Here is an 11299-nt window from a genome sequence, read left to right as displayed (position 1 = left end):
GCGTCGCACCTTCAATTGTAGTTTAAACTTTCCAACAAACGCCTATGATGTGTTGTGTGACATATTGCGATGCTGCGGAAAACGACGCGCCTGATCGACGCGCCTGATCGACTGGCCTGATCGATTTGCCTGATCGATTCGCTTCACAACGCTGTGCGTCTCAGAGGAACCAGCAGAGAGGAGTACCCGCGTGGTGGTGCGGTTACAGGTAGGTGTTTGGCATGGGGATGGCGACCGAAACCTGTGCTTAGATGATGGTGGAGAAGTTTCTCGAGGATGTTGACGTATATTAATGATTTATAATGTAAAGCTGCGCGGTGAAAAAGCCATCCCGGACCTGCGCTTGTTGCGCAGAAGAAGCGCAACCATACGGTGGGCTGTAGTGGTCCAGCAGCCTGCTCCCAAAGTTTAGCGCTTTAAATCAGGAGCTACAATTACAAGTGAATGAAATGTGGACATACTGTTTCTGTAGCGAGTATCGCTAGGCTATGGACTGCAATCAGGGGTACTCTGCGGTTATTACGATCGACGTGTAAGTCTACCTGTTTGGGTTGAATCGATCGATACATTTATCTCAATGGCTCTCAATGATCCTAATGTCATTTATTCATCTTGTCAGTATTATTTACTAATAAACCCTGTAGCACCACATAATACATGTGGGCCAACGAGTCTTCAGTGTTTCAGCCCGATCTGCTGTCTGACCCACTCAGCCAGTCTGTCTGTCTGACCCACTCAGTCTGTCTGTCTGTCGGACGCACTCAGTCAGTCAGTCTGTCTGTCGGTCCTCATCGGTGATGCTGTCAGATCCCGTCAGATCGCAGGCTGTGTGGCACGGAGCCCTGTCCCCGTCTCCGTCTGTGCGAGACTAAGTAAAGTTAATCACACTCCCACATTTCAAGCAGATTACATAATGCCATGACTACCTCCCACCTCATTTTAGATCCTTTTCCCCGCACCCGCACACGCACGAACGCACACACACGTACATGATCACCAGTAAGATGAAGGCAAGTTGGGCTGTGAAGTATTAGTCAGCTGTAATATCTGTTCACATGCATGAGCAGAGGGGTTTACAGGTCAGGACCATGTGTCCGGTCAGGTAGGGGAGGGGGGGGGGGGGGCTGGATCTCCCATGGGGCACAGATTCAATGACCGGGAGCCCCCCCACTGAACCGCTGAGCCGTTTCTCCCATGGCCTCCTCTGTTTTCTTGCTACCTCATCCTCAGTCTTAAGGAGCGCATCCAGTCACGATGGACGGGGAGAGGTTACCATGGCAACCGTAGCCTCTCTTTCGCTCTTTCTCCCTCTGACTCTCTCTTGGTCTGCCTCTCTCGCTCTCTCTCTCTCTCTCTGCCTCTCTCACTCACTTGGTCTCTCTTTCTCTGCCTCTCTTGCTCTCGCTCTCTCTCTCTCTTGCTCTCTCTCTCTCTGCCTCTCTCTCTCTCTCTCTGCCTCTCTCTACCTCCCTCTAGCTCGCTTGGTCTCTCTCTCGCTCTCTCTCTCTCTCTCTCTCTCTCTCTCTATCTCTCTCTCTCTCTCTGCCTCTCTCTCTCATTCTCTCTCTCTCTGCCTCTCTCTACCTCCCTCTAGCTCGCTTGGTCTCTCTCTCTCTCTCTCTCTCTCTCTCTCTCTCTCTCTCTCTCTCTCAACTTATCTGCTGCATTCCAGAGGAGATTGCTGATTGGGAAACCTTAAGACAGAACGATAACTTATTGCACCCCCTCAGCGCCATCTGCCCATCTACCCAAAACCAATCTTCTGTTAGTCAGACAGCTCTCTGCAGCAGCACTAGTCTAGCAGGGCTAGTTCATCCTCTGGAAGTGTGTGTTGGTATATAGGACAGACGGGACCCGAGCTACCCCTCCACCCACTCTACTTCCTGGCCATACTTTCTGGGTCTCTCTCTGGTTTCCGACACATGAAACGTGACTCATCCCTAACCCATTTACTATGGAGGCTAGTCTGATGTGTACTGGGCACCACTCTGGTGACCCCACAGTCGTTATTAATATGCAGGCATCTGTTCACGTCGAGCCGTCGTTGCCCATGTATTTAATAAAACACCAGATAAAAGGCCTCCACATAGGGCTGTGCCCTAGTTCGCTTTTAGCATTTTTAGCATGTAGGCCATCGGACGCACACTGTCTCATTCTCCTCAACGACACACATTTACCTTCGTCTGTGTGTTATTTGTAATTATTCAGACATTCATTTACAATTAGGGGATGCTGTTATCCAAAGTGTCGTACAACGGTTCACACACACATTCACACACCGACAGCGGAGCATCATCTCACATCTTAGGGTGAGATGCCTTGCTCACAGACCCCTCGACAATCAGCTAGGAGGAGCCAGGGATTCAAACTAGCAACCTTCCGGTAACCAGCCAACCTGCTCCCCGGTGTCCTTGCTAAAACTGCCCAACCAGGCTCATTCAATCTGGCCCCCTAATCATCCCCCTGTATAATTGGCTGACTCATTAATTCCCTCACTCTCCACCTCAAGCTGGTGGGTGGTGAGCGTCCTGGCGCCGATTGGCTGCCGTGCGTCACCCCAGTGGGTGCGACACACTGGTGGTGGTTGGTGAGGTCCCCCCCCCCCCCCTTCACTGCAAGCGCTTTGAGTTTCCAGAAGCAAAACCTGCTATATAAATTTAATGAATTATTATTATTATTAAGCCGACCTTTGAGACATTCTTTTTAGGTGTTTAGTGTGCATCATAACACTGCGGGCCTCCGCATTGTACCATACGATGGCATACTCGACACAGTGGTAGTCCTGGTGATGAGTGATTATCCAACCACAGTGGCCCATCGTTAAGTCTCGCATCACTCGCAGACCCTCGCCGCCGGGTGTCAGAGGAGGAAACGCATAGTGGTTGTATGAAGCCCAATAGACAGTTCTGCGTTGGAGTGTACCTGTAGGAATCCCTGAGCAAGGTGCCGTGTTAACACTCACCTGCTCCTTAGTGACTTGACGTCTCGATTCACTGTAGGGGGCTTTGGAGACACAGTTCGGCTGAAATGACTTTGTAGTGTTTAGGCTCTGTTGTAGTTCTCTGTTTCCGGTTATATGGCAGCAAGGTCAACAGACTGCTTAGTTCCCATCTGTGTTCCTAGTGCGGTACAGTTTGCCAGGAAATGTTTGGTGTTTTTTTGCTTCATTTGAGTAATTGGTAAATGTCATAGTTCTCATAGCACTCTTCCTATGTCTTGCCTCTCTCAAAACCATCAAACATATTCCCATTAATATATTTGCACAGCCTGTAGTATAGAGAATTTTTGCATATTTCCTGTTTTAAATGTAAATTCACACTGCTGCGTTTGTTTGTTGAGTTTGTTACAATAATCATTTGGGCACGACTGACTTGTTCCTGGCGGCAACTCCTCGTTTGATGACTCAACCACAGAGTATGCGTTTAGATATGTCTCAACTATTTACCTTGGCACTTACCGTGGTTAATGCCACTCATAAGTGAGATATGTCTTAACTGTGTCCAATGGCGTGTATTTTGCTTCGACCATTACCTCATCTAAACCTGTGTTGTCACCGCTCAAAGTTATCCACATACAAACAGAGCTGCTAAGTCTGTGACCAGACAGGCATCACTGGCCCATCGGAGAGTGTTGTCAGTCTTGCAGTGGGCCCTACTAGGCCTGTGCTGCTATGTTCCCCACATCAGTATATCATCTCTTTCCTTGCGCTGACAGGAAACAAGTCATGCAAGCACAGTGGAGGAATGTGTAACCATTCACAGCCAAACCATCACCCACAATTCTGTATTGTAGTTGCATACCTTGTATTTGTTCTTCTACATGTGAAGTGGGGTGGGTGTGGTAGGAATGTTGAATACAATTTAATAACAATGAGTTTTGTCTTGTAATTGTGCGGTGCGTTGCGATGAAAACCCTAAGCCTTGCTTTATTTTTAGCTTTACTTTAATTTGTCTTGAGTCATTTTTGTGTGGGCGTTAGTTAGTAGGTGCTTGGAAGGCAATAATTACAGTTATCATTAAGGTTTAATAGACAATTACCAGTTGGCCCAATCCTTATACAGGAAGCACATAACTAGGACTGCTGCCTTTTCTGAAGAAGATGGCGTAGCGATTTTCTGCACTTTTGACTTTTTCATACAAACACCTGTTCATGTTGGCTCCAAACAGCTTGTTTCGTCGAGCCGTTTCTCAAGTCGATTTGTAACGTAGCGTATCGTTCATTCACCCAGCAGTGTGTCTTCCTGAGAGGCCAGAGATAACATTGTGCAACAGAGCTGGGTCTGGTTTAGTCTGTATAAGTATGTTTGCTGTTGGGTTCTGCTGAGTCAGGGGTCTGACAGTAGTGTCAGTCAGCAACACTGTGGTGGCCTGGGGCCAACTGTGCTGTTGGGAAGAGCTACTATGGCCCTGGCTGACAAAACATCTCCGATCAGACGTCTGCCCTGTCAGGGACGCACTGTCCAGGGGATAATTTTAAACCCACCCAACGTATGGTATTGGTGTTGGAGAATATGGCAGAAACATGGGTTCAGACCCACATGGGTACAAAGTAAACCCACGTGGGTATTGGGTACAAGCCCACAAGCCCTCTCAGACAACAGTGTTTATGGAAAACATGCGTTGTTCTTTTTTGAAGGAGGAATATTGACTCTTTACCTCATAGTTTCTGTACTGTTTAGTAATGCTAGTAAGAGTCAGTTCAACCGTCATTTTGAACGGCGGGAACCTCGTCAAATAAGAGGTGAAACCCCCGCTATTCATCTTCTGTAATCCTGAGCAGTTCAAGAGTTTGAAGGTTCATCCAAGTGTGAGGCTGTTTGTTTGGTCTCACCCGGTGTCTTTGTTATCAAGGCCTTTCCCTGTGTGCATGTTTGTTTTGACTCGTAAAGGGGAAATTGCACCGGTGCATTCAGTGGGGTCTGGTTTCACGCGTATCAGGACATTCTTTCAGTTAGGTTTAACTACAGTAGGGAAGATGGAGAGATAATCCACTTGGATCTACTTACACGCATCTCTGTCGTAGAGACAGAAGAGGATCCCACGTCTTGGCCACCAACAGCATTCAGACTCTGAATGCACAAAGCATTCAAAAGCATAACAAGCATGCATTCCTTTTATATATAATGTTTAAGTCGGCTATGGAATGTCTCTTTGCCGTCTCTATCTTGAGATTAACTTGACTTGGCTGGGTGGCCTTTTGAAATCAAACAAATGTCTGGGAGAAATAGCTCTGCATCGTTTGCATCTTCACCAAAGCACCTTGAGGGAGCTGAAGCATGATGTCATCGGTTATTACAGTGTCTGCTGCCTGCTGGATGTACAGCCTCGAGACCATTCTCGCTTTGGCTTCGCTGGGCTGGCGACGTCCAAAGCTTTCGTTTCACACTCCTCTTCTCGTTCGTCCTCCTCTCCGTTCTAACCACCCACCTTTCCTCCATCTCTCCCTCCTTCCTCCCCCTCCCTCCTGTCTCTGTCTCTCTCTCTCTCGCTCTTCCCCCTCCCACTCCTCCTCTCCTCCTCCTAAGCGGGCTGTTGCGGTAAGGCAACATCATGGAGGCTGGATGCGTGGTTGCCGCGGTGATCGAGAACGCTGCCTCAGGACCAGGGGGAGAAGCAGGAAGTGGTGACGTCCTTGAAGGGTGAGTCCCTTCGCATGAAACCGCTCGTAGGTACGCAGCGGAGGCATGTGGGCGTGTGGGCGTGTGTGTTTGTTCCCACGCTAAGCATGTTTTCAGCCCATGTGGAGGCTTGTGCCTTTCTGTGTACGAGCTCAAAATAGACTCAGTGCTAGGCTAGGCTTTGGTGCTGTGTGTGTGTGTATATTTGCGGGTGTATGTGCGGGTGTGTAGGTGGAATGAGAGGATGGGCGACAGAAAATCAGTCGAGTTGTCTATGCGGTGGGAGGGCGAGGATGGTGTGTTTGGATGAAGGTGACTGCATGCCCCGTTCTCGCTCACACCGTCGGTGAATGCAGATCGTAATCATTATGTTTCAGAGAGTTATGCCCTTGTTTTCTCGTCTCTCCTGGGCCTGAAGGGATGAGGATACATCAGTCTGCCAGAGGAGCTTAGCTTGTCTGTGTGAACACATCTGAGAAGTGTTTATCGTTTTTCTCTCACACACGTTTTGTGTGGTCGTTTAATCGATTTGTCTGTGTTCGTCCCTTCATCGGCATTCGCTTGAATGTCATTTTAATCTATTTATTTCACGCTCGTCCGATTTATCAAGCCTCATTTGCATAAAGTGAAGCACCTTTTTCACCTGATACTGCACGTGTATTACATAAACATATTACAATGGTTATTGGTTATTGTGTCCCTGTTATTTTTATCATGGTCCTGCTGGTTATGACTGTTGTCAGTGTGAAGGGAGGGACGCCGTGTGACTTCCGTGGAGACTGGCTCTCATGCTTAATAAAACCTGTGCTGATTGGACGAGGCTTCCACTCCCCAACGAACTCACTGACTCACTGGGAAGTTTTCTGAAACACTCCCTTGTGGCTGGAGCGCGCTGAATAGAAGGGTTTTGGTTACCCCATGAACACACAAAGGCCACTCACACCAGGGCCGGCCAATATGGGCCAGCGCTGTGTTTGATAAAGGATGGCCAGCTTCCTTGACGGTGAGGAAGTGGTTGAATTCCCTCAGATGTCTGGGTCGATTATTACCTTGACGTGTTCAGTATTCCACCATGTTTGTTTGTTTCTGCTTTGTTTCCCTTTTTTGGTGTTTTTTTTATCCACCTGTCATAGTGTAATGTACTCATCGCTGCCTGCCTGGTGGTATTCATGCACACAGACAGACAGACAGACAGACAGACAGACAGACAGACAGACAGACAGACAGACAGACAGACAGACAGACAGACAGACAGACAGACAGACAGACAGACAGACACAAACAAACATATACACATACACACGCACACACACAGTAACAACCTGTACTCGCCCTCTCTCCCACCTTCGCCCTCTGTGTACCTGGACAAAACGACTCACAATGTACAGGAACACTCAGTGTTCACCGTTCACTCCTTCTCTCGTACCGTTTACCTTTCAGGCCTTGTGCCTCCGACGGAGCCAAAGATGACGCCTTACCACCACCAGCTATAACCCCCAACCCAGAGAAGACCCCCCAAGAGCTTTTAACTGCCAGGGTACGAACACACACACACACACACGCCCATGTGACCCCGAGGTGACCCGTGATTGGTCGACACACCCGACCCTGCAGTTTACGACAGTCGGGAGTTCAAAGTCCGACGCTAGTGCGCTATCAGTGTCCCGTACTGAACGCACAGGGGGGGGAGAAACGGCCGCTGCGTGCTCACCGCGAGACGACTGGTTATGGGTGGCGGGTCGTTGACGTTGAGTCCTGTTTTACTCCCGGGCAGATGGGGAGCGATGACGTCACCGAGCCCCCCCCGGCGGCGGAGCCACTCCTGCGCTCCTGCGTGAGCACGGCCAGCATGAAGGTCAAACACATGAAGAAGTAGGTCCCACCCGCGACACCTCGGCTGCTATTATGGGCTGTAAACCAGGGCTCCTATCCAGGCCAGGGAGCCGTAAGAGAGAGAAAAAAAAAAAAAAACGTGGATGGGTGTCAGGCGGATTAGTGGACCTGCTGTCTCTGCCCGTCTTCAATGGGCCCAGTGTCTTTTTGTTTGCTCTTCTTCCCTTGTTCCTTGTTTGTTCTCCGTTTATCCTGCTCTCTCTCTTACTCATTCTGCCTGCTCTCTCTCGTCCCGTCTGACTCAGGCTCGTTTTCTCTCACTCTGACTCTCTTACCCCCTGGGTTTGATTGCATTCTTTCGCCCACTCTTTCTTACTCTGTTCTCTCACACACTTTCTTTCCCACTCTCTCACTGCTCTCTCTTTCAGTCTGTCTTCCTCACTCTCTCTCACTCACTCTCGCCGTTCTCTCTTACACTTTCTTTCTCACTCTGTCTCTGCTCTCACTTTCACTGACTCTCTTTCTCACTCTCACTCTCTCTGCTCACTCTCACTCTCTCTGTTCACTCTCACTCTCTCTGCTCTCTCTCACTCTGTCTGCTCACTCTCACTCTGCCCTCTCTCACTCTCTCTGCTCTCTCTCACTCTATCTGCTCACTCTCACTCTCTCTGCTCTCTCTCACTCTCTCTCTCTCACTCACTCTCTCACTCTCTGCTAACTCTCACTCCATCTGCTCTCTCTGCTCTCTCTCACTCTCTCACTCTCTCTGCCCTCTCTCACTCTCTCTGATGGGCTGTGTTTCTCCCTCCCTCAGGCTCACCTTCACCAGAGGTCACTTCCCGCGGCTGGCAGAGTGCGCCCACTTCCACTACGAGAACGTGGACTTTGGCACCGTCCAGGTGAGGCCCACAGCGCACGGCTGCTTGTGTTTGTGTAGGACAGCGTAGTGTCGAGTCTTTGTAGAGAGTCCCCTGTCTCCTTTTTGATGATACGCCAAAGTCATGAACACAGAATAAATGCATGAGAGCACATTTAAACGTATGGTAGATGGACTGCAATTATGTAGAGATTTTCTAACCAGTGGCCACTCAAAGCGCTTAACAACATTCACCTGTTCACGCACACATTCACACACCGACGGCGGTGTCAGCCATGAAAGGCGACAGCCAGCTCGTCGGGTGCTGTCAGGGTGAGGGATCTCGCTCAGGGACACCGAACCACTGAGCTAGTTGGAGCCGGGAATCTAACTAGCAACCTTTCTGTTACCAGTCAACCCGTTCTGCCTCCTGAACAATGTTCGGCCCATATGTTTTCAAAAGAGAAAGCGATACCACCATCACTGTTTACAGTTTATCACAGCCAATTTCATAAATACTGGAAAACGTTACTCTATCTCCCAGCGTTGTCATTTCTTCTGAAGGCAGACTCATGCTGGTTCAAAGGGTTTTTGTGAATTTGACACTGGATGCACCTGTGGTCCAGTCTATGAGTTGGAATAAACGTTCATCATCAACCGGCGACAATGAACAAGTGAGCTGTGACAGAACAGAGCAGTTTCCCAGATGGCAATCCCTTGTTATCCCAGACTCCACAACAACCTGCGCTGTGGCACGAGATAGATATATCTAGTATACATCCATCGGGTTGTATACTGAAGAAGTACTTGTGTAAATGCTTGTGGAGCATTTGTCGCTGCAGCGATAATGAGAGGCAGCGGAGCAGACCTCTGTAATTTGTGAAAGTGGCTGTTAGCTGCCTGGTTAGCCGACCCTCTCCGATGCAATACCACTTATCCGCCAGCAGGGGGCAGCAGTGGAACGTTTGCCCTCCCCCCTACGCCTTCATTGCGTGCACCTCCGCATGAAAGCATATGTGTATTATGTTTCACTGATCCTGCCGGGGACTGCTACACTGCAGTAGCGCGCTAACACACCACGTTGTAGACTGCAGGCGGGATTGAAGCGGTTAAGCCGTTTGCAGTGACCTTGAACAGCTTAGCACCATGAAGATAAAGACGGACAGCCTGTACCATGAGAGCAATATCACTCCGGGGAATCTGCCATGGCTTTGCTTACATGCTCAGTGCGCTATGCGCAGTGTATCTGTGTGCAGTGTATCTGAATACACACACATGCATCTGTATAAACACATGCACACTGTATTTGTATACACACATGCGCACTGTATTTTTGCACACACATGCGCACTGTATCTGAATAGCCACATGCACACTGTATCTGTATGAACACATGCACAGTGTATTTGTATACACACATGCGCACTGAATTTTTGCACACACATGCGCACTTTATCTGAATAGACACACGCACGCTGCATCTATATACACACAGACATACTGTATCTTTACACACACGTGCACACTTTATCTGTACACACACATGCACACTTTATCTGTACACACGCATATCTGGGTACACACAATGCATGCCGTATCTGCATACAAACGGACACCAACGCATATTCATATTAAAAGAAAGTCAGCCTTTTTTGATCGTAAACTGAATGATGCCATTATTATTGGTATTGCTACAGGCTTTTGCGGTCCGGTCTAAGGCTCGTCACCATGTGAGGAAGTTGAGAAACCTGAGAGCAAGTCTTTGTCCCGATGGGTGAATCGTCACCGGGTCCACCCGTCCCTCTCCATTCATGGACGATAGAGGACAGGTCGGGGGGGGCACAAGGAGATGATGTCTCTTCACTTCACCCTGCAGTAGGGTGTAGCCCCCTTCACCTCCTCAAACACACCTTTATTCAGACACACAGTCGCATCCACACACAGTCATATACACACAGAGTCACATACACACACATACACACACACAGTCACATACTAACACCCAGTCACATACACACACAGCCACATACACACACACACAGTCAAACACACACACACACAGTCACATACACACCATAGTCACATACACATAGAGTCACATACGCACACACAGTCACATACACACACAGACACACATACACACACTCACATACACACACACACACACACACACACACACACACACACACAGTCACATACACACCATAGTCACATACACGTAGAGTCACATACGCACACAAACACACACACACACACACACACACGCACACACACACACACACACACACACACACAGTCAAATACACACACAGCACATTCCCCTCCGGTTTAGCCGCAATGTTGAAAAGTAGAGGAGTTATTTTTGGAGTGAAACGATGCTCCCTTCGAGAATCTTTCACCACTAGGACCGAGGCGTCCCGTTCTCACGTGCATGGTGCCTCTCATGCACGCTGCATCACGTGCACACTCGTCTGTGTGGCCGTACTAGCACTCTGACTCCTCCCTGGCTAACACTCTCCCCCCTGAGACTCACCCCATGGAGGAGAGGGGGAGAGAGCACGAGACGGAGGGATGGAGAATAAGGGAGGGGAAAAATCTGATTGGGGGGGGGGGGGGGGGGGGGGGAGAGAGAGTAGGAGGGAGAGAAAAGGGAGGAGGGGGGGGACGAGATGTTGAGCGAGGGAGTGAGAGAGAAACAGATGCAAACTGCGGTGGGCGGGGAGAATACCCCTTTCAAATTTGTTCTCCTCCATCATTTACCGCTCTGGGAAGGAGGCGGGAGCTCTGGATGCTCTCGTCTAGGCAGGCTGAGCCAGGGTGGGGGAGGGGGCTACGTCAGGGGGAGGTAACCGGAGGTGGAGGGGGCTACGTCAGGGCGGGGAAGCAGCAGCACTTGAACTCTGCTGGAGGCAGCCTCCGGTCTAGCCGCCGCTCCTCCTCCCCGCGGCCCACGCTGCAGTCGACGCCGGCCCACCGAGCCCAGCGAGGGGGGC

General features: G+C 49.7%; 1 protein-coding gene across 1 annotated transcript in view; it reads left to right on the top strand.

The window, feature by feature from the left end:
- The window catches only part of arhgap32a (Rho GTPase activating protein 32a), a gene marked incomplete at its 3' end in the record, with an annotated part of 32577 nt that continues 21278 nt past the window's right edge, over positions 1-11299 (top strand). Inside the window, 5 exon segments of the mRNA XM_079733393.1 lie at positions 1-208; positions 5525-5638; positions 7058-7154; positions 7392-7489; positions 8265-8349. Of these exon segments, the coding sequence (XP_079589519.1) occupies positions 5550-5638; positions 7058-7154; positions 7392-7489; positions 8265-8349 (369 nt within the window). The 5' untranslated portion in view covers positions 1-208; positions 5525-5549.

The sequence above is a fragment of the Pollachius pollachius genome (genome assembly GCF_949987615.1).
Source record: "Pollachius pollachius genome assembly, chromosome: 3".
NCBI classification, from domain to species: domain Eukaryota; kingdom Metazoa; phylum Chordata; class Actinopteri; order Gadiformes; family Gadidae; genus Pollachius; species Pollachius pollachius.
Note: the sequence above shows the minus strand (reverse complement) of the source record. Positions and strands in the feature narration are given on the sequence as shown.